Here is a 25,659-nt window from a genome sequence, read left to right on the forward strand (position 1 = left end):
TAACAGATAAGAGAGCACGAACATTCGTTCTAAAGTCCGCCAAAAGTAAAGTTTTATTAAAAATTTCTTGTCGAAGAATTGTCTGGACGGCTTTCGGCTGATGGATACAATATAAATCCCCATGTGGTTTGGGGACCTCGCACCGATCTCAATGAATGCATTACTTTTGTGAATGAAAAAACGAAAGTGTTGGCTGAGGTCTAGCATTGAACCCTGAGGTGTAGCTGTCCTTCGCTTCGATATGCTCTACCGGCAATCAGTTGCCTTCCATGATTAATTGCCTCGATTCGGTGGGTCTTGTCTGTACGCGATAGTCAGTGATTGATTGCGAACATAATAAATTATAACATAATAATTTAATTGAATTGGAAAAGACCGACTGTGGACGGCTGAATGGTGAATCATAGACACCGACCGAGTCACGTGGGTTCCATGTAGAAGACACCTGTACCTGTCAGGGGTTGGACCCGGTAGCGGCAGTGGCCCGGTAACCATGTCAACTTTTGGCCCAGGCGGACCGGCCGACTGTTTTGGGGGTTGCAGTGCTGACCAGCATTACCAACATCTGTCCTGCACCTGACCCGTTACACATGCGTTAAATCGATATGCCGCAGCCATGAGGTGGTTGTTTTCCCCTTTTGGCCAAAACAAAGTGCCGCTCGACCATGGCACAACTAACGAATTGTCAAATGGGGTTCAGTTCAGTTTAATCCTTAGTTCGAAATCAGTTGGCCATGGCACTCCTGTCAGTTGAAAACTGACTACTTAGATGAGTTGCCCCCCGATTTCTGATTACTAATTTGCAAGCGATTATGGATCTAAGTCTTCAGGGCTCGCAGGTAGGTGGACTAGACTCCCTCTACTATTATCCTGTTTCGCTGTACTCAAACTTTGGACGCAGATAAACCTCGCCACACGACAGAAATTGAAACCGAAGTACAACAGTCGCTCGTTGACGACTCTCCACAATCCGAGCCCGCACTTTCGGCCCCGTTCGGCAAACTTCCTGCAGCAACGCAGTCGCTCCTCGCCCTTCCTGGGACGACCACAGTCCGCGGACCCGAAGTTCGGACAACGGCTGAGCGTCTACTTCAACGATAAGGAGCTCAAGTCCCACAGCAAGGTTTGTTGAGCATACCACAAGCATATTAAGGATCTTTCCATCATTTTAATATCTTATACATCTTCAGCGCCAAGTGTCTTCCAACGATTTGCTCAAGACCCTGCTGGGGGAGCCCATCAAACGGAGCTGGTTGTGCCGCAGCGCCAGCGCGTGCAACTCTTCAGAGTCGGACTTCTCCTCGCAAAAGCGCACTCCGGACAGCAGCGAGGGAGAGCAGCAGCTGGAGCGCTTCCTGGTGACTATGCCCGTCGGGGATAAGAACAAGTCCTTTGGTACCAACTGGACGGGCCAGAGCCAGGGCCAGGGCCAGGGTCAGGGTCTCAGCAATGCGACCCTGCTGCAGAAGACAGCCAAGCCGGATCTGCCGGGGCGTGTGTCCTTCAGCAAACCCAACATGCACCACGATGCAGACTCTAGCGACTGCGACAATGACAAGCAGGAAGCACGGCCCAGCATCTCGGCTCCCGGCCCAATAGCTCTGCCCAGCTTCCACAGCAAGGCGGAGCCCCCGGATTCGGCTGGCCAGAAGAAATCCGTGCACTTTGGCTCTACCGCAGCCGAGGGCGAAGTTCTGGCCGAGACGTACGAGTACCCCAAGTGCCCCTCGGAGAACTGCACCTGCAGTACGCGTTCCTCCTCCACCACCAGCATGAATGAGGCCTCTTCCGCTGAGGTCAAGTGTGCCTGCGACACCCCCAGCTGTCGCTTTATGGAGTCCACTCCGCTCCTGGACATGGCGCTTCCATCTCCGCCCTCTCCCCCTCTGCTGGTTCCCCAAAAGTCCACCACGCCAGAGCTAAACGTCATCAGGGAGTACAAGCAGGCAGTGGGGGTTCAGATCGTAAGGAACCATCTCGGCACGGACCGTTCACCCAAGCATAAGGAGCCGTTGAACAACATCGAGCCGCTTCCCAGCTATCTGGACAAGTATGCCCCAGTTCCAACACAGTCAGCGGCAGCGGCACCGGCCAAGGAGAAGCAGAACAATCTATCCGAGACCAAGAACCTGGCCACTATTATTCCAAAGGGCTCTCCGAAGAATAACAGCACCAACAGTGCCTCCTGCCAGCAGTACCCCAGTGCCAGCGGTCGGAACTTTGGGGCCGAAAACAACTTTCTCCCAGCGGTGCATGATGACCGACGAAAGTACGGCAACGGCAACAGCAACAGCAGCGCAGACTCGGTCATTAACAACTACCTGAAGGTGGCATCCACTCCGCCATTTGTGGGAAAGAAGAAGGAGAATGTAAAGCCCGCCAGTGCCGAGGCCAACAACAACAGAATCAGCAAGTCGAAGCTCCCAAAGACAGGAATACCCATTAGCGCCTGTCCCGCTGGGAAGCTCAAGAAGGCGGTCAGTGTGGGGAGCCTGCGGGAGGAGCGCAAGCTCAGTGAATACAATCTGGACAAGGTGGACAGCTGGATGAGCATACAGGAGCAGAAGCAGGCTCGTGCCCAGTTTGAGGAGTTGCACAAGCAGAGACTGGACGGGAATGGTCTGGAAGATGCCAATGACATCGATAGTGGGTCACAGCTGTCCCTGAAGTCAAACGAAGACTCCAGGGACTCCACCTACGACGAGATCGTGTCGGTGATCAAGGAGATCGAAGAGGACAAGAAGAGAGGTAAATTGTTAGACAGAGTGGAGTATATACCCCGCTCCTTCTTCCTTAAACTGATCTCGGTCCTAATAGAATATCATCTTTATAGACAACTATGCCGAACGTCTTCCCAACGACCTTAAGCTCAACCTAAAGTTGGATTCGCGCTGCGAAACCGCCGAAACGGGGACTATGAGTGAGGGACCTGTCCAGGAGAGCGGCGACAAGTACAAGTAAATATCGAGTTGAATAAGGTCGAAATGAACTCTAAAGAAATAACGAGAATTTCAAACCGTTCTAGGGACATCTTGGCCTATCTGAACAATGTGGAAAGTAGCTGTGACAAGACGCTGATGGAAACGCGGCGGTCCATGCCGGATAGCAATCGTTCGGAGGTTGAGTTTGTGGTGGAACCCGACATCACAGACGAAGTGCCTAAGTAGGTGAACGATCCTGAACCTTTCTCCTAGCTTTTCTGATCGATTTGGCTCTGCTTTCCAGGCTATCGGAACTGTTGATGCTGCCCAACCATCAACTGGCCCGCCGTGTCATTGGCCTGAGCCTGCGGGCCAATGAGCTGGCCAATGCCATTCACCTGTCCAAGGAGCATGTGCTGCAGTTGCGCGAGGAGAAGCAGAAGTCGCTGCGGGCCGAGAAGGCAAACAATGCCGGCAAGCTGCGCGACCAGAAGAAACACTACGAGGAGGTGGTGTCCCGGCATCAGGGCTTTATTGAGCAGCTTCTGAAGGATAAGGGGTCGTTGTGCGAGAAGGTGGCTGCCCTGACGCGGCGCCTGGAGAGCCAGAACCAGGCCTGGGAACATCGACTGGAGACGGAGCTGACGCGGGCCAAGGAGACTACACTGGCGGGCGAGAAGATCCGACGCGAGCGCTGGGTCCGCGAGAACACCAAGAAGATTAAGGTGGGTTAGGTGGAGGCAAGTTTTTAATAGTTCTGTTTAATTTTTCTGACATTTCCACGTCCACTGGTAGGAGCTGACGGTGAAGGGCCTGGAGGCGGAGATCAACAAAATGAACTGCGACCATCAGCGCGAGGTCACGGAGCTGAAGCGAAGCCATCAGATGCAGTTGCTCGACGCTCTTGAGGAGGCGCGCCTGAAGCACGAGCAGATCGAGACGGGCATTCGGGAGAGCTGCACGCAGGATCGCGAGTCCATCATAGAGAAGGAGCGCACTGCAATACGAGAGCGCTTCGAGCGCCAGCTGCAGGAGGAGCAGAGGGCCCAAGCGGATCAGCGCCAAAAGTTGAGCGAGGAGTTCGCCGCCGAACGGGAGCGGCTGCAGACGGAGCTGCGGCAGAAGGAGAGCGACTACCAGGCCAAGCGCCAGGAGGCGCAGCGCGAGCAGGACATCGAGCTGGAACAGGCCAAGTTCGAGATGCAGGAGAGGATGGCAAAGCAGGAGGAGAAGTACCAGAACCGCATCAACACCATCGAGCAGCAGTACCTGTCCGACTTCGAGCTGTGGAAGGCGGAGTACGAGAACAAGTGCAAGTTGGACCAGGCCGAGAAGGAGAATGCCATCCGGCAGCACTATCGGGCGGAGCGGGATCGCCAGTTGGATGAGCTGGTGGTGCGCATGGAGGCCGACGCCCTGCAGAACGGCGAGGAGCACGAGCAGAAGATCGCGTAAGTAACTTGAATGCTTGTGTAGCCAATTCTTCTGCAACGTCCATCCTTTGCAGCCGGCTCAAGGAAAAGTACGAGAAGGATCTGACCTTGGCCGAGAGTGTGGAGAAGTCCCTGAGGGAGAAGTATGCCGAGACGCGGAGCAAGTTGGCCGAGGCCGATGCCCAGGTGCGCAACTCCCAGGCGGAGGTCCAGCAGCTCCAGCTGGAGCTCAGCCACAGCAAGAAAATGTGCGGCGACATCATCGGAGAAAGAGACAAGCTCCGCGAAAACCTCAACGCGGACATTCAGAGCGAGCTGAGCGTCCTCAGCGAGCGCCACAAGCAGGAAATGGAGCAGCTCCAGAAACGGTAAGCAACAACACCATGGCCCCATCCGCGAAATGTTCGCCCCTCATTTATCAATCACTTCTCGATTTGCAGGGTCCACCATACCATTCACCGACAGGAGGAAACCATTGAGGTACTCAAGGGCGACAACGATGGGCTGCGACAGCAGTGCCTCAAACTTAACGCTGTCATTCGGCAGCAACGAAAGGACTATTGCGTCAAGTAGATATCTAGGATACGAGTACTCGTAGTAGATAGCTTCATAAACATAAATACTTCCAAAGAGTAAAAAGAATAGAAACTTACCCGCTCCATAAATTTATTAATTTAACTTTGACTGAATGGGAAACCCTTTTTTCGTTAACAAAGAAATTATTCTGACTGGGCGTGATTGCTAACTTAATAAAAATAATTATCTGCGGCAGGCGTTTGCCTCATGCCTCGGCAACGAATTGTAGCCACTCGAATATCTGCTGAACTGATGTTCCTTCATGCAGAAAATAGATTCAGCGCAGACAAACATCTTCTCCTCCTCACATCGGGCAGCCCAGACACCGAAGGTTTCCTGGTCCGAAGACCTTATAACTGCACAGTTATGATGCTCGTCGCTCAAGCCACTTTCGAGTGGCAAATATCGTCTACTGTGGTGGGTTGATACGTAACTCCAGTCCTCTGTAAAATTCCTGTTCAAGCCAAACCAGTACTCCGAGTGACTTAGAGTCAGGGAACTCAGAATTCGAAAGTGTTTCTCAGTATCAAAGTCTGCCAGGCACATGCTCATTCCCATGCATATGTCCAATGCAGTTTCCCAGTTTTTCTACGCGAATTTAGATTGAAGTTGTGAGCTGTGGAAAATGTTAAGAATACAATCAGCTCAACTACCTTTACGACACTGAAGTAGTGGCAAGTTCCTCTGGACTCCACTCGATGAGTGTCGATGATAAAAATAAGGAAAACTATGGATATAAAAATTGAAAATCGGAGGTCTCGATCTAGATCCATGTCGGCTTCAATGCAAAGTAGTGCAGGGGCATGACCAGCAGCTACCAAATGAGATTAGGGCATAGAAAACTCTGTTATTGCTACAGAGGCATGCCAAATGGATTGGATTTATACATTTGTACGCAGTAATCGTTTATTTCCGAAATGTTCCTTCAATATTTATTCATTTTATTAGTCTCGATCACTCAAGTGTTTCGATCAAATAAATTAATTACCACAACGAACCCACCAACAATCTTGCCATTTTTCAGGAAGGAAAAACTGACTCTGTTGAGTCCTTTAATTGTGAAAGATGGCCAATTATCGGTGGACATGGCAACATTTTTAGCGTAATATTCACCCTTGTGGAACGGGCACAGGTCATCGCCGGTGGGTAAGTTTGAATCCAAAAACGAGGGCTGGTAATATTTTCCAAAAATGTTCTTCATAAAATCGCATGGCTTGGTGCGTATTTTCAAATTCATTGGCATCCATTCTCCGTTCTTAAATGTCGCAATATCTATCCATACGTCATATTGCTCATCCATATCAACGTGGCTGATTAAAGATCCATTTAGCAGTCGGTCTCGCCCAATTAATTTGAGATTGAATTCAAACAAGGTTTCTTCATCAACCTTTATTTTCTCGAGTGATTCAAGTCTTACATCATAGTTTGATATTCGCCGGCACTGTAAGTCCACTGTAAGTGTTTGCTTGGCATATGTGGAAAACAAATATCTACCAATGTAGGATCAAGCCACAGGATGAGAACAACCGTTGCACACCATACGGACATTTTCACTTATATGTAGTTATTCTGCTGCTGTACTGGGTCCGTAGCCATCAGTCGATCTTTATATATACGAGTACGAAAGTTTTGCATGCTGAACACTAATTAATTTAGGACTTTTCGTTTGACACAGATGTGCATATTAATAACTAGTTCTGCGATGGAGGCGTGGCTCAAACTAATGTTAAATGTTGGCACGTTTTCCTTGCATGAACTGGCACATCTATATACTGTAGGGCTGGTGCTTTTGCTGAACGGAAGACACTTTTTTGAATGGAAAGACTTCCATAATACATCTAAAATAAAAGCACTAATTTATTTCGAATTCAAAAAGCGCGCCTTTTCATCACGTTCTTCAGCACTGAGCATAGCACGATAGTGGACTTATGAGGAAATAAAAGCAATGTGTTGTATTAAATATTTTTCGCTCATTACTTTCAAACAATTAATATTTGGCGCGCACCACTCGTATCAAGTCGATGGTATCGATAGCCGAACTTCAATCGGGTAAGACTCTCTTTGAACCGGTTGACGACAATGAGCCCCATTCCATACACAATGTTGCTGGCAACACTAATTTTCATACCCTAGGAAAAAGGATATTATAGAATTGAGAAAATGTTTCTCATCACAGGCACCGTAGGTTACAAGATACTAATCATATGCATCAATATGTCTTAAACGTATCAGTTTGAGAAAATTTCTTTATTAATAACGTTTTATAAGGAGTTTGGATATCATTGTCTTCATATGAAAATATCGAAATAGGGTATGCAAAGGACTATACACGCAACAAGTCTTCAAATGCCAGCAACATTGGGACTGTTTTTTTTTTGGTGAACTATTTGGTTTAAGCCAAAAACTAGCCAATCTTGTATAAAATTTATTCTAACTTGAGCAATATGAACGACTATGCTCTTTGGTTTTTTTTTTGTTTTGACCTATTTTGCTAAAACCTTATTTTGGACAAGATCCAATATAAGCAAGTACTTAGAATAAGCTCGTTTAGAAACAAATTTATTCATAAATCGTATAAAATTATGTGGGCATGGCGGAATGTTCTATCTAGCTAGTAATATTCGACCGAACATCAAAATTTAGCAATATGGTTTCCAATCCTTGACGGAGAATTATTAACCTATTATAAGCCAAGAGGGTTTTTCAAATTTCCGCCGAAAATAATGAAAATGTAATAATTTTAGCGCAGCGTGAAATATGGCCGTTTTTGTAAGTTCAGAGGAAATATGGAATGGATCTACAAGAAGAATTTACATGCGTTAATATTTCCCGACATTTACCTCAAGTAGTTGAACTATTTAAATAAAGGGGGCTTAAGTGGGCCAAGTTCGTCAGTATATTTACGGTATATTTTTAAAATGAGATGGTCATATTTTGGTATATTTCTGATGGTCTTTCCAGCGTGGCGGGAGTTTTGTTAATTATGCTAAACAAAAATTTCTCTACTATTAGCAACTGCTTTCCGCTGGTTTGCAAGGTGAGTGATAGTCGGAGGAAGGTGCGTTGATAATAAATACAATGCCTGTTTTTACCACATAGACCATAGAAACACAATGCGGAATTACGCAGCAGGGACCTGTGGCCAGGTACGAGCTGGACCAACTCCTGAGACAACTAAATGCTAAGGAAAGGGTGAGTGCGCCAGTTTCGATGCACATGAATACATATGTACAAAAGGATACCTTCTAGCTATTGGCATCCAAATTCTATTGCCAGTTACCAGCCAATGTTGGCAGCTTTCGGGTTTTACTTCAGCTACAGCAATTGCGGATCCTCACCGCCACGGAGTATATATTAAGGTACGATTCGCCTAATTCAATATGATCAAAAAGTGACAATGATTCATCCCTGATATCAGTAAAGAACACTCTGAGCAGCTCCAGGTGAATTTAATTATATTTCTGGAAACTGAGTACGAGCTCCTGGCCAATCTCTTTGTATCTGCGGCCTATGGTTGGTTCATACCCAAATGATATTTGCACATCATTTTATGTGCTTCTATTCTTGACAGATGCGGAGTCTGGAATGAAGCTTTCGGCTATTCTGGCAGACGCTTTGGGCAATCTCTTTACTGGACTCGTGGCCGATCCGAAGATAAGCAACCTAAGCTATGTCGATCCGTTGTGCAGTGCCCTGCCAGGTAAGAGGACCCAGGAAATATCTTCAAAATAATGCTTTGATGCTAGCAGCCGATGCCATGGGCGTGTGTATGAATATGCATTTGAGCACCTTGCTGGAACTGCACAAAGCTAAGGACATCAATGAGGCATTTGCCAGCTTTAGTGCCTGGATCAATGAAGGTGTGGACGAGCTAACCTTTGTAAAGCTTCTCTGTGAAAAGGTTTCCATTGTCGGATAAAGGCTAGTTGCTGAGACTAACTGAAACATTCTTTCAGCTCTTTGCCTGCCATCACCAAGAGGCTCTTCAAGTCCTGTTCAAACAGTCAAACTCCGAAAACTTCACGAATTGGAAGTTCTACCTCATCTTGGTGCAGTCCATAGCCAGCACCTGCAATTCGGAAACAACAGCGTTTATGAAAAGTAAACATTGGTTTGAAGGTCTATACCCATGTATACATATTTATGCATATCCACCATAGAATACCTCAAAAGCCGAGTACTGCACATGGCTACAACTGGTTGTCTGACTTCTCTCTTGCATTTGTTGCTGACGGCGCGTGCCACGTCAGCCTGCACAATGGACATTCACAGCAATCTCGATAACTACGCTAAGTGGTACAAGCAGAACATTGGGGAAATGTCCTACCTCCTGCGACCAGAACATTTTCAGATGGCCCTAGGTCTTCTAGAGGAGTCGTTGCATTATGAAAGTGAACTGCAGTACCTCGAGGTAAAGCCTTTTCATATCCCAAATGTGCGGAATTCTAATTGTTTTTCATTAAAGATCCATGCCGCGATTGCTCTATCACCTGGAGGTCGAATTGTTCAGGCGTACAAAACAAAATGTAGAGCATATTTGTCCCAGTTAAAAAAAGGGGAGAAAGCGTAAGCGTCTGAAGAAAAATAATAAAAAAAATAATCTTAGCAGCTGACTGCGGTCTTAGGATAAGGTTTCGAACTCAAGGTTCAGGCCAATTGAAAGTAATTTATTAAAATAGCAGCGTAGCATTACAAATTCAAATGCCGAGTATAGTCGATACTTCAGGGCTGAGCTGGCAGGGCACTTCCGTGGGGAAGTTGGAAATAAAGCTGCTGTTCGTCTCAAGGCCATTGCATTTTACGGTAGGGGTGCACACAAATCGTTTGAGCTGCCCGCAAGATGCTGTACTAATAGCGTACGCGTCAGGACCCAAAGGTTTTAGGTACCCACACGCTGTTGATAATGAAAGTTGGGATTGTGGCGGCACGTAGTTCTGCGGCTGGTTAGAGGATACGTATTTAAAGGTAATTTTCTCGTATCCATTTAAGCCGAACCAATACTCTTCGCGGTCAAGCAGTTTACTTTCGATCTCTTGGAAGGTTTGTGCGGTGCTTACATCAGCCAAGCACATACTTAATCGTTGGCAGGAAGTCAGGGCATCAAACCAGTCGCGCTGTTGGTGGCAGATGTCAGCTTCTTTGACGACAAGTAACACAGAAATAAATCTACCTTGTCAGTGCTGAAATAATGGCATCCGGAGGAGTTTACTTCACCGATTTGCCAATTCCAGATGCATACAAATATGCTCAGACAAAATGTGAGCCGCTTCACCTGTAGATCCATTGCACCTTGCTTAAGAACGGGTAACAGAATTGTGGTAAAACTCTTTCGGTTAAGACGTAGGCGAATAATGGAGTTAAGGCGTTTATAATCTAGTTAGAGCACGTCTCAGCTAATGATTCGCCTAAATCAATATAATCTACTTATGCTTGGTATTTGATAATGCCAATGCAAAGAACATTCTGAATTCTGAAAACTGAGCTGGATCTACTGCCAAGGTAGAAATTTTTAATATTCTCTACTTCAGCATTGGTCCAAAACCAGCAACTGCCGTTTATATAATTATATAATAACTATACTACGTACGAGAGGAACTGCAATCGGATAATTCGCATTGTTGGTCATATTCATACATATATACATATGTCCCTTTTCGTATAATGTATATATAATGTCAAAAGAGTTTGATATTAAACCCGGCTGAACAATATAGCAATATTTCTGCCAATTTAAGACTAAAATTTGTTGACTCAAATTGATGCCAATCGATAAAGAGAGTCTCCTTTCAATCAGAAATAGGCATGCCGCGCCCATATGGGGACACGTATAATACAATTAAACGGCTTTCAGAGACCACCAAATGGGGGATTTCCCTGATGCGATGCATGCTTTCTATACGAAAAGCGAAAAGCTTTCTGGAGTCTTTCTTGGGAAAAGATTTTTAGATTTTAGACTGGAGAGCTTCGCACAAATTCATAGTACAGTTTTTCAAATGTCGCCCGACGTCTACATACATGACAATGACATCGACATGTAGAATACTCATGTAGAATTGCCTTTTAAAATCGTAGCAATCGTATGGATGCAGTAACGTTATTTCTGAATTGATTACAGTTCAACAGTTCATTTGAAATATGCCGGATAGTTGCATCACAATACACAACAAATAGGTTTATGAAAACTAGGTAAATATGGAGAAATTTTATGGAAAAAACTACATATTTGGTGCTCATAATCCAAGCAAACATCTAAGCGAAAATATTATTATGCCCATATTTATGAATTATTTTATCTCTATCTACGAGTTGTGACATTTGCTTATACTGAATTTGTTTAATCATAAACATTCTGATTCTGAATAAGCGTTTCCTTTTACAAAATTTACTTTTGGAATCATTCAATGTTAATATTGTAGAAAAAAAAAAATTCCACACTTGTGTGAATTGTCCAAATAATAGAATTCGATTATGATAACGAGACAACAGGCAAACACTGTTTTTTTTTTTTTAAATAATTTAAATTTCAAATCGATTTTACCCTTGCATGCATATTCATTGCATGGGTATTGCTTTGGGGAAATCGCTCGTTAGCTTTTCATTCATTATGCAAAACCAATGGTCCAATCCTCTCGAGAATCCGCTATTAAACACTGGACGAACAAACACCCCACATACATACATATGTAAATACATACATGTGTACATATACACCCTACAATGTGCGCTTGTGTACATTCTGGACCTGCACAAAAACCAAAAAAAAAAAAACAGAAATCCGAGTAAAATTAAAATTTGCATTATTCAAAATGTCACGTCCATGCCCACGCCCAGTCAATATGGTAAATGTTGAGAAAATAAACCACAATTCTGGCATCGACGGACGTAAAAAAGAGCGTTTGGGACATGGAAGTCGTGTCCGTGACAGTTGCAACAGAGTTGCAACTCTGTTGCAACTGGATGCCAAGGCCAAGAGCGTCCCCAAGAGCTGGGGAGATATTGAATTTGCTATCAGTTGCGGTTAACAGTTCATTTCACAGGGGCAAGGCCAACCCTTGACCGGGATCAGAATTGGGTTACGCTGCTGACGGGGGCCCGGAGCGCTGCAACATGTTTTCAGAACGTTTTGACTTTTTATCCATATTTTTTTATCCGCATTCTGGCATCAAGGTCACTTTTGTGCCCTACCACTGACTCTCACTCTGACACTGGCGTACCAGAGAAAAAGCTCACTGAGGACGAACTCCTGTGCCACAAACCATCCGGTGCACCTGTATGTTGACTCTGCCCTCCCCTAAACAGACAGACAGACAGACTTTCAATTTCTTTGACACATTTGCTTGAAAATGCTCAACAAGTGCGCTGGCCCCTGAGAAGATAAACCTGCCAACGAGCATTGCTGCCCCTGCCACTGCCACTGCCCCTGTCCCTGCCCGGTCTCCACCCGGTATCAGACAAGCTTTGACTTTTATATCCCGCTGCCTCCCACACTCGGGACTCTTCCCTCTCAGGCAGCACAGCACCCCATCTGTAGTCCGTCGTCTGTTTACTTTTGTGGGGGGGCGAGGGCGGGGCAAACTTTAGCAAATTGCCAGTTTTGGCATTTAGCTGAAGCAACACACGCCCGCCCGATCCGGTGCTCTGGTGCGCCGGTCCCGCAAGATACTCGTACTGTGCGTACATTTAAGAGATTATTTTGTCGAGGTCCTTTCACATTTCGAATTTAATGCGCGTACCTTTCTTCTTCTCTCGCGTCGCAGACGGGTCGGCGGAGGGTCGCGGTCGCTGTTGTTTCTAGGTTACAATCGAAATTCCGCTGTAATTTGCATGCCGCGAATGCCGACCCATACCCTACCCTAGCCTCCCTGCCCAGCTGCCTTTTCACCGTGCCTTACGCTCTTTTTCCTCGTCTCGTTTCCCTATGACTCCTAGCGGCCTGACTCCCGTCTGCTGCTTAAGAATAAACACTGCCCTGACAACTTCCTGTTTCCTTCTCCACGCCAATTTGCAAGCCGCCCCGCCCCACTCCGCCCCGCCCCGCGAGCATCGTCAAAGGCAAGCAAACAAACACAAAATGGAAGCAGCAAGCCGAAAACCTTTTCTCATTTCCTTTGTAAATTGTGCACACAAACACACCCATATGGCTCTCACACACTATCCGAAGGAAGGTAAGGCAGCGAGATGTATCTATTTATTCGGGGTTCATGCCAGTCTTTGGAGAGTGTTCCCCTATGCGTGGATGCGCGCAAAAAGCACAAAGGCCCTCGCCCTTGTGTGTGATCGGTACTGCCTTACCTTCTCTAAATATGCATTGCTTCCACCCACTCAGCGAGATAGCGAGAGAGAGAGAGAGAGAAAGACAGGGGGCAGGCGCTCACTTGTTGCTGTTCCAGCAGCAGCTATCGGAAAAAGCAATTTCGTGGCAATGCGATGAATTGACAGCGGCATCGGCCGGTGCCCGGGGTCTGATTGCCTGCTCCTGCCTTCCCACCTTCCTCGTCTGGGGTCCGTTTGATGCTGATGGCCTGAACACACACAAACAGTGAAAGGGCACACCTGTAGAAGACTTCCCTTGCCCTCCGCTCCTATTGAAGTGCCTGGCGCGGCCATTACGCTATATCGCAATGGAAGTATGCACCAGCGCTATGCACATACTGCCAATCTCATTTGGGACCTATCCAGGGTATCACAGGCATATTTCAGGCCCTGTTCTTTGGAGTACAGGAGTACAGGGTATGTACCACATTTTCTGTCGTTTGCTTCGTCAGCCGTCCCTAGCTTTGTGCAAATAATCACACTTCAAAGGCAATAAATCGTTATTTAAATTTCATTTTCCACATTGTTTAAAGTTTCGTTTCTTCGCCGCTCGGGGATAGGACTCCGGGAATCGCGGCGGGAGCGCCGCCGGAAAAATATGCTTTAAAAATTCGGCTTATTTGGTTATGAATCCCCCGAGAGTGTTGACTGCCAGCGCGAATATTTCTTCATCTGTGTTGCGAGAATACCTGAGAGCTTGTTTGTGTGAGCGAGAGGATTGTTTGCGTTTTCTTTTTTTTTTTTGCCGAATTGGTTTAGGATGGCTAACACCCGCACACAGGCCCACCGCAGGAAAGTAGCTTTTTCTCTATAAAGTGGTGTATACTATGTGTGTGCTTTTCCATCCCTTTTTATGCGTTTCCCGGGACAGCTCTTCAAGCATTGCCTTCCGTCACAACGACCTGCAAGTAATCCGCTTGGAAATGCCGAAGGACGACAGCCGTTATCCCATATGCCATATAATCAATGCCATATTCGAGATGGGTTTCGTTTCGTTTCGTTTCCATTCTGACCCCGACCTTCTGCATTGCAATTAGAGAGAAAGACTTGGGAGACAGTGCTCTCTCCAAAAAGAGATGTTCGTATGAAGCTATCCCCATTACAATTACCGTAACAGAGCACCTGGCTGTTCTCAGATTAATCTCTGTGGTCCATCCCCGTTGTAATTCTCTGAAGACTTAAGTCGATTTGTGTCGCGTCTCCCAATCGCAATGCCAAGGACTCTGCTTATGTTTTCACAAATATTTGAGATTGTGTGGCAGGGAATCGTTCGCTGATGTCGACGATGGGGATTGGACCTCTGTTTAAAGGCCAGCTCAAGGCGGGTTTATTCATTTACGTTTGTTTATTGAACTTAAATTAGTTTGATTTTTCCTCTGCGTCAGCCTCAGCCTCAGCCTTTGCCATACCATCCCTTTCTTCCATTTTTGCTGTCCTCACAATCTCCAGTATAAGGTCTGAAGGAGAAGAACTCAACGGAGACAGAAACAGGGCCAACAAAAAGGAACAATCTTGGTAATCAGAAAGAGGGGAGTGGGAGCTCGGAGCTGCTGGAACCGTTCCTTGCTTAAACAAAATAAAATAAGCTCATTAAAATTATGAGCCTCAGCAGGTGGCGGGGTCAGGGCGGAAAACTTTCTCTGAGTCTCAGTCGGAGTCTGAGTCCGTTGCCAGCCCATCGCGTTATCCGTGACAGAGCCGAATCCGATGAGGGCTGGTTGCCATGCCACATGCCGCACTTCCTCCCGCCCATCAATCAGAGCCGGATTGTCAACTTTTCAGTCTCATCTCTCGACTCCGCCGTAAGTTAATTACGGAATTTCAGCGCCTGATTGATTTCCGGGCGCGGGTGCCTGGGTGCAGTTCAGAGCGAGCAATCCGTAAAAGACGACAACCAATAAGACTTATCATGCGCCTCCTTTCTCCTTCCAGAGCTGGCAAATCATTGCCAAGTGGGCCTCGTGTCACGGGCCCATCGCCATCGTTGAGTCTGCTGCACTGGAGCGTGAAATCCAGCGAAGTTTCGGTTGCGGTATGATTGACAACAAGCACTTAACACATTTCTACAGTCCCTATCCCACCCTCGCAGGCATTCCCCTAATGAACCTCAAGTGCGCAACAGCTGAGCAGCAGCCCCTTGAACTGGGATTCGATTAGAGGCTGGAACGGAACGGAGCGGAGCGGATGCTGGTTCCTTCCCCATGCAGTCAAGGATAAAGAGAGAGAGAGAGAGATCAGATTTTTGTAGCCAGTTACAGAGCATAGTTGTCCTTTATTTATCTTTATCGGGATGGGAGATTTAGGGGTAGAGAGGGAGTTAAACACACCAAACAGAAGAAATCTGATTTTATCCGCTTGTACTCTAATTAATTTGGTTTTTCTGCCGCCTCATTTCTGTGACAGGCACAAAGGCTTCCTTCCTTCCTACGCTTGCAACACTAAATGCACACACCACAACGTCAACAACTGTGGATTACAGTGTGCTGCAACACACTCTGTGGGGCGGGGGAGGGGCTCTCCATCATCATCTTCATCATCATCATCATCTCGTATAGACTCGTATAGGTACTCGTTAGCTTTGGAAAAATATAAATATACACCGATCTACCATTTCTCTACTTTGGTTATTTGTACAATTATGCTTTAAGCCAATTTGCAGGTGTAGCACAGTTACATAAATCTGCAGTAAAATTCCATTTAGAAATAATTTATCTTTTATCTTTTTTGGTTTTTGTTGCTTTTCAATTAGTTTTACACAATAAATTCGGTGGGCGTTTAGCTAGCTTTGATTCGAATACTTTCCTCCCACATTGGATTAACAAATCAAATTAAAGCCGGGACCTTGGCACTCGCGGCGTATGCGCGATACAGATTGCCCCCCAAAGAGGGGATGGAATAGGATGGAGAGTTCTCTGTGCAGATTTCAACTTTTACGAGGCAAGTTTTTTAGTTTGTTTGTTTTTTTGGTTTTCGGTAAATGTAAATGTTAAAAATGATAAAGTGCACTCGACAGCGAAGGATGGAGGATGTAGGATGGTGTGGTGTGGTGTGGTGTTCGGTGGGGAAAATGGAAAAATATAAGTGGTTGGCTGTCGAGTGTCTAGTGCTCTCCCGGCCTGTTCTGGCCTGACCTGGTTTCTCTAGTAATTTTCCCTTCTAATGTGTAAGTTTATATATGAAAATAGTTAGAGTTTAGTTAGGTTTTAGTTTGATTTTTGCTTGTTTTTTCGCATTTTGTAAAGGTATTTTTCAAATATAAGCGTATAAGTTCAGAGTTCAGAGATCAAAGTTAGAAATGTTCTCCACTTACATGCACAAATACACAATACATACGAGTACACATACATATGTTCACATGCACGTACATATAGCATATACGCACATACGAGCTAGATTATGCTTTGATTAGGGCTTAGGCTTATTTAGTACGTACTTTAGTACTAGTAACAACAGTCAACATTCAACAGTCAATCCGATATGAGATTTTCGTCAGTTGGAAGAGTTCTTGCAGAGCAGATCGAGGAGTAAACATCCCTTAGTCTACTCAATAAATATACCTATGGATAGCGCACACTTATCGGATAGGATATATATATATATATATATATATATAGTAACTTTATCTGCATCTGTATCTGTATATCTATATGCTTGTATAAGTATATCAACATCTATAAAGTTCGCTCTTCTGCATGGGCCTATGGCTGCTCCTTCAGCTTCAGCATCAGCATCAGCATCGCCTAGTTAAATTGACAGCACATTATTGGATTTGAAATTATTCTCCATTGGAACACATATAAGTACACATACATATAATATACACATATTCTTAGGGACTACTCGTACTTATGCCCAGCTTCTGGTTGGAGGCTGCACACGCGTCGCTGGGTCGCCGCTTATCAGCAAGGCAAGGCCTTGGTCAGAACCCGAAAGTAGGTGCGTCTGGGCTCGATAAGCTAATCGAAACATCCGCCATAAACAAACGAATTATCGCTGCTCGCGGAGGCCTGACCACGGCCAATGACTTGCCGGAATGGTGATGGGAAAGGCAAAGGGGATGGAGATGGTCCTGAGGAGCGGCGACCTAACATTAAACTTTCAATATTTTTTGGGGCCGGCAACGGCGACGGCGACGTAGCAAAAAACATAACAAAAGCGTGGGCCTCCCTTCGGCTAATCTGAATGGCATTCAAAATATTCCGCCTGCCGCTTTTGATAAAATTCTCCTTTGCACAGTGCTCTGTGGCATAATTTGGCTTTTACACAAGAATGTGCCAAAAGAAGACATCGACAATGGACTCGGCCCCTTCTCTTCCTCTTCCTCGTCCTCGTCCTCTTACTCCTCATTCTCATTCTGTTTGGGAGCCATGGCTCTGCACATGTGGCTGGTACTCGTATTTGTTGGGGGATCCTCCTTCCATCTTCTTAGAGCACATGGAGGTTCTCACAGCTCTTCGACTTGGAGATGTCGGAGAGGCAGATTTTCTGCAGAATCTCCTTGGCCAGATGCAGCGATATGTGGGTGCGAGAGTGCTTCATCTTCGACTGGGTAGCCTTCTTCTCGCGTACCTCCTTCAGGCGCATCTGGGTAGAAGAGACAGTGCATATAGAGAAACGGAAAAGAGAGAGAAGACAACCTCTTTAATCTGGTTATCGTTAACCGGCCAGGTTTCCGTTTGAGTCACTCGCAGGCAGCTCAATTTTCATTAATTAGTGAACCGATCCGGAAGGATACCCAACCCCAACCCCAACCCCAACGCCGCCCCAATTGTGCAGGGAATAAAGTTAAATGGATTTGCCGCACCGTCTGGGTGGTCGCTCTGGTGTTCGATGGTGTCGGATGGGGCAGACGCAGACGCAGACGGCACGGCAAATCCATTTAACTTTGTTTCCTGCACACTTTTTCCCATGCATCGGAGGGGGTTGCGTGTGTTTCGCACCTAACCTAAAAAGCCCGCAAGCCGCAACCCACAGTCCACAGCCCACTGCCTGCAGTGTCCTGTGTGGACACCCCTGCCCCTGCCTGTGGCTCACTCGCACTCACCTGCTTCAATATGCCGACGAGCAGCTCATCCACATTGTGCTGTATGCCGCTTGACGTTTCGATAAATTTGGCATCGCGTGAGGCGGCCAGGGCTTTTCCCTCTGGGGGGCCACCATAGTTCATAGTCCATCGTCCATAATAAATTGAGGGAAATGACAAAATAGCGAAACAAAGCGGAGAGGATAGCAGGGATGGATATAACGAAACGAAATCAAGCCATCATAATTAAGAAGCAGGAATTACAACGTTACCTTGTGATGTGATAAGCCGGGCACGGGCCAGATCCGCCTTGTTGCCTACGAGGATGACGGCCTTGTCCTTGGTGTACTTCTCCTGCCACAGATAATTGATGATTTCCTCGGCCACACGGAACGTGCCACGGTCGACCACCGAGAAGACAACGACACAGCCGTGCGGCTCATAGGTGGAGAGCGAGTTCTCCACGCTCATCTCGACGCTCGGGTGGTCGATGAAGACCATGTCCGACTCCTCGTCATCCAGCAGGACACTGACCGTCTTCTCGCCGAACTCATCGTCTAAAACTCAGATCAGAATTAAACTCTAAAGACCCAAGTGGAAGCTGGGAAGCTAGGGGTCAGACACACATAGGTTCCAGCTACGGGTACGATTGTCTACTCACTGCGCTCCAGCCTAAGAGACTCTAAGAGGCGTCTCTCGTCTCTCTGCTCTCAGGTGACTCGCACCCAACACTTACCTAGGCTTGCATCGTAGGTGTGCATGTATTCCGAGGTCATGAACTGGTTGACAAGCGCCGTCTTTCCCACTCCCGCATCGCCCAGCATCACCACTCGGTAGCGGGCCGCGGGCGGCGGCTCCAGGTTGTCCGACTCGTCCGAGGAGACCGGCAGAGAGTCCACGTTGGCATACCCGCCACCACAGCAGCTGCCCTCGAATGGGGACCTTTCGCTGGCCCGGCTGTTTGTCGAGTTCACGCTCGTGTTGCTCCGGGAACGGCGCGAGATTATGGAATCCCCGCAGTTGACCACGTTGCCCTTGCTGATGGAGAAGTGACGGAGGCGGTAGAGATCGTCGCTGGCCCTGGGATTGTACGGGCGCTCCGGTAGAGAACAGACTCGCGGCCGAATGTGGTCGGGAACTGCAGGGGAACGTGGGAAACCGCCGATTCAAAGTTTGCACTCTCATAAAAAGGATATTTCCCTCACCTGGCAGCTCGAGAAAGTTCGACGTTCTACGCTGACGACCCCGATTGGAGCTTTGGAAGGCCAGTGGCCCAACATCATCGTTGGACACTATGGAGGCATTGGAACAGGCGCTCTTCATGGACTCGCGCGAGTTGCGGCGACTGGCCAGGAGGGCCAGACCTCCTTTGGAGCTGCCCCTGCGGCGGGGCTTGTGCTCGACGACCTCGCGCTTTGCCTTGACCGGTTTGGGTGGCTTGCAGCCGCTCAGCTCATGGTCCGGATGCTGGGTTAGGTCGCTGGTGGACTTTCGATAGCGGAGGGAGACCACGCTGTCGGAACATGTGCGGTCCAAGGTGGAGTGCGAGCTGTGGAGCACCTGGTAGCCGGGATTCGAGGTGATGTTGATGGCATGGCGGCGCTGCCGCTGCAGATGTTGCTGCTGCTGCTGCTGCTCTGGGTCCGTAAAACTGAAGCTAGTCGTGGTGTGGGTGACCAGGGTGCTGTTTGTGTGCTGGGTTCCCGTCTCGCCCGACTCCATGGACAGCTGGGTGCAGTCGGTCACGCAGGAATCGCGCTTCAACCCGTAGTAGCCCCCTCTTCTTGCTCCCGCCCCTGCTCCCGAGCTCAGGTTCCGGGCCACGTCGATCTTGCTGATCACCGGCAGCTCCCACTCGTCGTGCCGTCGCTTGCTGCCATCGTCTACGCCCGTTGTGGTCACCAGAGGCAGTGGCTCAAGCGGCAGCTTGCTCCTCATCAGCTTCTTGGACCCCTGGCGACGCGGCGAGCTGGGAGGCTCATAGTACTCGGGTCCACCATCCCCGTCCGGCGAGAAGGGCTCGTAGTACTCAAACTTCTTGGAAAACGCGGAGTGGTCTGCTCCGGAGTTGGGGCTCACGGCATCGAAGACGAACTTGCACGGAGCATTGGGACTGCGGGCAGATGTGCGACCGCTGAACAGCGAGTAGGAGTCATCTATGGAGCCCGAGGGCGGAGTCTGGTAGTAGGAGCTCGGCGTGGAGCTGCTCCCGTCGTCGCAGCTGTCGTTGGCGAAGGACGTTGTGATCTTGGGACTCCTGGGCGCCTCGTATCCCCCGCCGTAGCCATAGCTTGGACTGCGCGGACCCGTCCCCGTCCCCGTCATCAAGGGAGTTGCATATACCGACGGCGGTGCGGGATGGTAGGGCCTAAAAAGGTTCCATGTCCCATCATTGGAGTAGCTGTGGACAAGAGATTGATTCATACCTGGGCGCCTTGGGAGTGGCTCCTCTGCTCGGCAATGGATTGCTGGCCGTCCTAGCGGTGGATTTATGCAGGCCGGAGGCCTGTTGCCTATAGCCCCCACCTCCGCTGGCTCCCTCATCCCAGCTGCGTTGCTGCTGTGCCATTTTTAGTGGTCCTATACAGCAGTATCATGAGATGAATGAAACGAGGCGAGACGAGACGAGAATGAGGCCGGTAATGGTTATACTGATGGTTATACTGACGGCAGTGAAAGATGCGACCAACTCATGTGTAAATACCATGGGCCATTACTCATACCACACACACACACACACGCACAGTGATCCTCGGCCCCCCTTTGGGATACTCTGCCTAAATGGCCACAAAGTAAACATAATTTATGGTTTTATCTCTATTTAATCAAAGTAATGAAAAGCTGGCCATAGCAACCAGCAATCATAAAGGCCAGACCAGACAAGGAGACGGTGTCCGTCCACACCCGTTCACACCCGTCCACATCCGCTCCGACAAGTCAGCCGCCACTGCCCCGGGCGATGCAGCTCAAAGGCTGCTGGAAATAGACCTCTGCCCGCAGCCTGAGCCGAACCCAGAGCCAGAGCCAGAACTCAGTTCGAAGCAAGTGGTTCATTTAGTGTTAACTGTTTGTATCCTCGGAAATGCTGGTGGTGTAAGTGGCTGCCCCAATTACCGAGCGGCAGATGCGGGAGGGGGACGTCAACGGCATCAGCACTTGGCTACACACATTCCCCATTAACTTATGCAAAAGTTCCAACCCCACCTCCACCTCCACCCACGCACCACGCACTCTCTCTGCGTCTCTTGCGGTTTGCGTGAAAGTTCTTGGTGTTCTTGGTGTTGGTGTTGGCTCGGTTTGTTTGCGGACTACACCCACGACACTCACGAGGAGGAGACGGTAAGAGAGGAGCTTCCTGCGCTACAAAGTTCTCTAATGGGATTTACCAGCTTGGTGTCGAGGAATGGGGTGGCGAGGGGTGCCCGCAGCTATTAAAGTTGAGCGTCTGTGCGAGAAAATGTTGCCTACATTTCTGCTTGATTGATGTGCAGTGAAAACAAGAGCTCCGCTCTCTTGGCGGACATCTGGCATAGTACGTAATGCACTGGAACTGCCTGTTTTCCGCCCCAGAGAGCCTTTGCTGTATGTCAATGAATACCCATCGGCAGCTCGCGTTGCGAGAGGCAACAAGTGTCGGCCATTTCCCAGTTGTTCAAAGTTCAATTGAACTCCTGAGTGATTTTGCATTCACTAGAACGTGCGCGCACAATCCACTGGCCCTTGGCCCATGGCCCACTTTAGTTTTATGGCTCAGCAGAGGTCCCCGCGGGCCAAGCCAAGCCAACTGTTGCAAGTACTCAGAGTGCCATGATATCGACTCGACGCCACTTACGCGTACATGAGCACTTCGTGTATCCCATTGCAGTGGGGCTTCAGCCTCTCCCGCTTTCTTCTCGTGGGGAGGGGGAGGACAGGACACGTGTGCTGCCTCGATAGCCGCTTAGCTCGAAATGTGACTCTCAACTGTTTGTCGGGCGGTTGTCGGTTCTCGGTATTCACGGTGTTCACGGTGCCCACGTCCGACCTGCGGGCCATTATTATTTATCTATCTATCTATCTATCGGATGTACAAATAGCACCCACACACACAAACCCACACACACACAGACACTCACATGTCGCGCACATGTGCGTGAGTACGTGTCCATACTGTTGAGCAAATAAATGTGTAACTGCATCAAGGAATACCTCGTATTCGGTGTCGTACCTTCATTTTCATTCCCCAGGGAGGCGACAATGAAAGGAATTATGCTTACCGTACTAAAGTACCCCGAACATTAGGTTCCCATTTATTTGTCAGTTTTCCTAACAAAGTTCTCTGCTCGGGCTGTTTTCTAGAATTTTCTACACAAACAGAGTGCTGCATCAAAAAGCGCATTCCACTCGTATTCTACAAGGCATCAATTAGTCGAGTTGCCATCGATTCAAGTGTTTTCCTACTTGTTGTTTCTGCTGCTCCATTTTCTTTCGTTCTGTTTTTGTTAGAATTTTCTTGTTTTTTTTTGCATTTTCTCGTAACGCGATGGCCTGTTGCCACCGCAACCAATCGAACGGACGGACGGCCGTTGGCCCCTGGATAGCGGACAGGGTTCGAGCCAAAGTCCAGAGCTCACCTTTGCCTTTATCTAAGTTCCTCTCCCTATGCCTCTTTCAGTTCCACTTCCACTTCCACTCCGGCAAAACAGTTTTTGGTTATGCGAAAATCTGCAGACAAGCCGGGGCAACAAATCAATACAAATACAAATACAAATATGAGTATTAGTACGAATATCTATCCTTCCATCCAACCCTCGTGGGTTACGTCCTTCTTGGACTCATTCAAATGTTCAAAAGTTCGGCCCGTCTTCGGTTTGTATGGCATTGTCTGAGTAGAAAGGGCGAAACGAACGGACTCACCGGTCGGATGGACGGGGGGCTCGGGGAGATTGGCTCCCCAGCTTATTGTATTGACTGAGGGTCTGGGTCTTTGGGGCTGCCTGCTGGAGAAAAGGTAAGCTTATATAACATAATAATCGTTGCAGATTTGCGAATTATGTATTCAGGATATACAATAGGGCAAGACGGCGTCCTCCGGTCCGACTGGGTCAATCATTCAAAACCGAATGAATTATTGATGGAATGCCCAGCCCAACTTTAAATCGAGTCTCAATCCTAAGTTATGCATAGGACCGGAACGATATGTGCCTGATTTGACTGTGGCTGGGGTAAAGAGCAATTTGCATACCCAAAGAGGTTTCCCCGGAATGCGTAGGGGTTGCCTCAATCAGGTTTATGGCTTCGCTTTTCTTCTGGCCTTTTGTGTGGCGCAAAAGTCTGCGACCTGCAATGACGGTGGCGACGGCACTGCCAACTTTCCGTTTCCCGTTTTTCCAGTTTCCTTTTACCGTCATTATTTAAGGCGGAAGGTAAGAGTAATGACTCGCCTTGCACTCGCTTCCACCGGGTATCCCTGACTCTCTCTCTCTGCCTCTGCCGCTCTCTCGTTCTCTGTTTCACCGTCATTAGGTCGAAGACGTCCGTCCGTCATAAATGAGTTCTTCGGCAAATGGCTCGGACAACCCTTTGAGAAACTTGGCTTAATTACATGCCCGCACCCGTTAAACGCATACTTAACACCCAACCCCACCCAACCCCCGGCTTCCCGTACAAATATTAACTTGGCCAACCCTTCCCCCTCTTCCTCTCTCCCTCTGTCCATCTGTGTCTCTGCTGTAAAAATAAACTTGAGTGTGTGTACTACTCGTCGAAGGCATAGTGCGAGAAAACAAACAAGAAAAGTCCATAAAACACTTAAGATCATAAGTATACAAAAGTATGTCTGAGTGTGTGTGTGTGTGTGTGGATCTCATGTGTATTTGTGGGTGTAAAGGAGAAGACAAGAAACCATAGCCTAACTAGCGGGGCAGGCTCCAAATGGCAAACAGAAAATTACAAATCCTGGCCAAAGTCACGTCGCAACTTAGTCATTAGCCACCACTTAGGGCTCTACCCTCCAGTCATTGGCAGCCACCACTGCCCGCTGCCCGCTCCCATCCATCGATTTTATTGCAACACATAATTCTTGGAGCCGGGCCCACGCCCACCCATCGCCATTTGTGTAAATCTCATGTTGATGGCATATTAAGTGACCTCCTGGCTGGTATTTAGCCCCGAGCAGGCAAATTTGCACTTTAAATGCTCGGAATACTCGCATGCGTCATTTGCTGAACGTTGAACCGCTGGGGGAGCATTAGCAGACAAACAGAGAGACGTCTGAAAGTGCAGACGACACCGAGTTAGGTGTAATTAGACGCGTCTGGGCGCGAGGATTAGCAATTAAGCGAATGTCCTGCGAGCGCAACAAGTGCCTGCCACACGACGACGACAACGACGACTACAATGAGAGCAGCAACAATGACAACGAGGACTAGCGTAATCCCAGTCACACAGGGACAGAGGAGGAGGACGGCGGACGGTAGACGGAGCACAAAGCGAGAGCAGCGCATAAATCAACATGTCAAATCGCAGCTTACAAAGCGCCACCCAGACACACGCATACACATGCACAAGTATACACACAGCACGCACACACACATACGAATATGTATACACACTCTCCCTCTTTCGTTCTGGGCATGCATTAGCATTTAATGTTTACCATTTTCAGCAAATTTGCAGGATAATTTTGTCTGCTATGGGAACTTTATTAATTGTCCAACACCACACCACAGCACAGCACAGCACAAAACTCCGTCACCCTCAACGTCGCTGTAAGCGAAACCCGCACCAACACTAGCGCACTAACACACTATCACCGAAAACAAACACCCACACAACGATGAGCAACAGTTTGGACACACAGCACAGCCAAGAGCTGCGGTGCTCTGCACTTCCGTATCCGCCTCCGGATGCCGCTCACTCGAACTGTCCGCGCGGACGAAGCTGCAGCGACCGCTGCTCGAGCTAAACTGTGGCTCCCCAAGGCAACTTGGCAGCTCGGCGCCAGTTCTCTGTTCTGTTCTGTTCTGGTGGCTCCCGAGCTCCCGAGCTGGCGGAAAACGAAAGCTCAGTGAAAGTGAAAGCTCTGCTGGCCTTCGACTCGCCCTGTGAGACAGGCAGACAGGGAGTCGAAGCTAGCCGCCATATGCAACAGAGTTCAGATGAAATATACTCGCATTTGACAGAAGTTTGTACGATATCTAAGATTGGGAGCCTTGAAGTGTGAAAACGTAATGCCGGGGTATGCTCGCCGCGCCGGAGCTCAAAGAAATTTGTTTGATCTCTGGCTGTGGTAGCTGAAAGAAAGTCTCGTGGTTCAAGAATAAGGCGTGCTCTTAATGGGATCGTATCTTCCTTTTGGGTCTTCCTTCGGGGTCGTCTGCGCGCCACACGTGGCTAATAACTGCGCGCTGGT

At 48.1% G+C, this 25,659-nt stretch overlaps 6 protein-coding genes and 1 long non-coding RNA gene across 13 annotated transcripts; 3 read left to right on the forward strand and 4 right to left on the reverse strand.

Annotated features, from left to right (window-relative positions):
- Positions 1 to 693: 693 nt before the first annotated feature.
- On the forward strand, positions 694 to 5,006 carry dila (centrosomal protein dilatory). Its single transcript, XM_001360903.3, has 9 exons — positions 694 to 839; positions 902 to 1,123; positions 1,191 to 2,748; positions 2,834 to 2,957; positions 3,026 to 3,163; positions 3,226 to 3,646; positions 3,717 to 4,372; positions 4,429 to 4,722; positions 4,795 to 5,006. The coding sequence occupies exons 1-9, from the start codon at positions 813 to 815 to the stop codon at positions 4,925 to 4,927; spliced, it is 3,573 nt and encodes a 1,190-aa protein (XP_001360940.2). The 5' UTR covers positions 694 to 812; the 3' UTR covers positions 4,928 to 5,006.
- On the reverse strand, positions 5,004 to 5,732 carry LOC26532349 (C-type lectin domain family 2 member D3-like). Its single transcript, XM_015184356.2, has 2 exons — positions 5,584 to 5,732; positions 5,004 to 5,518 (listed from the first exon to the last, which is right to left on the reverse strand). The coding sequence occupies exons 1-2, from the start codon at positions 5,701 to 5,703 to the stop codon at positions 5,114 to 5,116; spliced, it is 525 nt and encodes a 174-aa protein (XP_015039842.2). The 5' UTR covers positions 5,704 to 5,732; the 3' UTR covers positions 5,004 to 5,113.
- A 103-nt stretch (positions 5,733 to 5,835) lies between these two features.
- On the reverse strand, positions 5,836 to 6,607 carry LOC6898458 (uncharacterized). The gene is made up of 2 exons (XM_002138465.3): positions 6,425 to 6,607; positions 5,836 to 6,371 (listed from the first exon to the last, which is right to left on the reverse strand). Exons 1-2 carry the CDS (start codon positions 6,476 to 6,478, stop codon positions 5,889 to 5,891), a joined length of 537 nt encoding a protein of 178 aa, XP_002138501.2. The 5' UTR covers positions 6,479 to 6,607; the 3' UTR covers positions 5,836 to 5,888.
- Positions 5,965 to 7,192, forward strand: LOC117183700 (uncharacterized). The gene is made up of 2 exons (XR_004468839.1): positions 5,965 to 6,076; positions 6,606 to 7,192. It is a non-coding gene; the product is annotated as an uncharacterized lncRNA (long non-coding RNA).
- A 647-nt stretch (positions 7,193 to 7,839) lies between these two features.
- LOC4804367 (uncharacterized) lies at positions 7,840 to 9,538 on the forward strand. 5 transcript variants are annotated; one of them, XM_033378537.1, is made up of 9 exons: positions 7,840 to 7,967; positions 8,030 to 8,122; positions 8,180 to 8,289; positions 8,349 to 8,443; positions 8,502 to 8,630; positions 8,677 to 8,831; positions 8,887 to 9,031; positions 9,091 to 9,341; positions 9,396 to 9,538. In XM_033378537.1, exons 1-9 carry the CDS (start codon positions 7,854 to 7,856, stop codon positions 9,498 to 9,500), a joined length of 1,197 nt encoding a protein of 398 aa, XP_033234428.1. In that variant the 5' UTR covers positions 7,840 to 7,853; the 3' UTR covers positions 9,501 to 9,538. The 5 variants fall into 5 exon arrangements, with proteins under 5 accessions (XP_033234428.1, XP_033234430.1, XP_033234429.1 ...); XM_033378539.1 differs by having other exon boundaries at positions 8,207 to 8,289; XM_033378538.1 differs by having other exon boundaries at positions 7,841 to 7,967; positions 8,680 to 8,831.
- Positions 9,539 to 9,557: 19 nt separating this feature from the next.
- LOC6898459 (uncharacterized) lies at positions 9,558 to 10,257 on the reverse strand. The gene is made up of 2 exons (XM_002138466.3): positions 10,101 to 10,257; positions 9,558 to 10,044 (listed from the first exon to the last, which is right to left on the reverse strand). The coding sequence occupies exons 1-2, from the start codon at positions 10,212 to 10,214 to the stop codon at positions 9,628 to 9,630; spliced, it is 531 nt and encodes a 176-aa protein (XP_002138502.1). The 5' UTR covers positions 10,215 to 10,257; the 3' UTR covers positions 9,558 to 9,627.
- A 5,231-nt stretch (positions 10,258 to 15,488) lies between these two features.
- Positions 15,489 to 25,259, reverse strand: Rgk2 (Rad, Gem/Kir family member 2). Of its 3 annotated transcripts, XM_015184359.2 has the most exons (7): positions 24,904 to 25,259; positions 20,693 to 20,846; positions 19,472 to 20,634; positions 19,003 to 19,404; positions 18,539 to 18,829; positions 18,288 to 18,388; positions 15,489 to 17,827 (listed from the first exon to the last, which is right to left on the reverse strand). In XM_015184359.2, the coding sequence occupies exons 2-7, from the start codon at positions 20,833 to 20,835 to the stop codon at positions 17,669 to 17,671; spliced, it is 2,259 nt and encodes a 752-aa protein (XP_015039845.2). In that variant the 5' UTR covers positions 20,836 to 20,846; positions 24,904 to 25,259; the 3' UTR covers positions 15,489 to 17,668. The 3 variants fall into 3 exon arrangements, with proteins under 3 accessions (XP_015039845.2, XP_033233268.1, XP_033233267.1); XM_033377377.1 differs by having other exon boundaries at positions 18,539 to 18,823; positions 20,693 to 25,259; XM_033377376.1 differs by having other exon boundaries at positions 20,693 to 25,259.
- Between the last annotated feature and the right edge of the window lie 400 nt (positions 25,260 to 25,659).

This window comes from Drosophila pseudoobscura, chromosome 3, assembly GCF_009870125.1.
Source record: "Drosophila pseudoobscura strain MV-25-SWS-2005 chromosome 3, UCI_Dpse_MV25, whole genome shotgun sequence".
NCBI lineage: Eukaryota > Metazoa > Arthropoda > Insecta > Diptera > Drosophilidae > Drosophila > Drosophila pseudoobscura.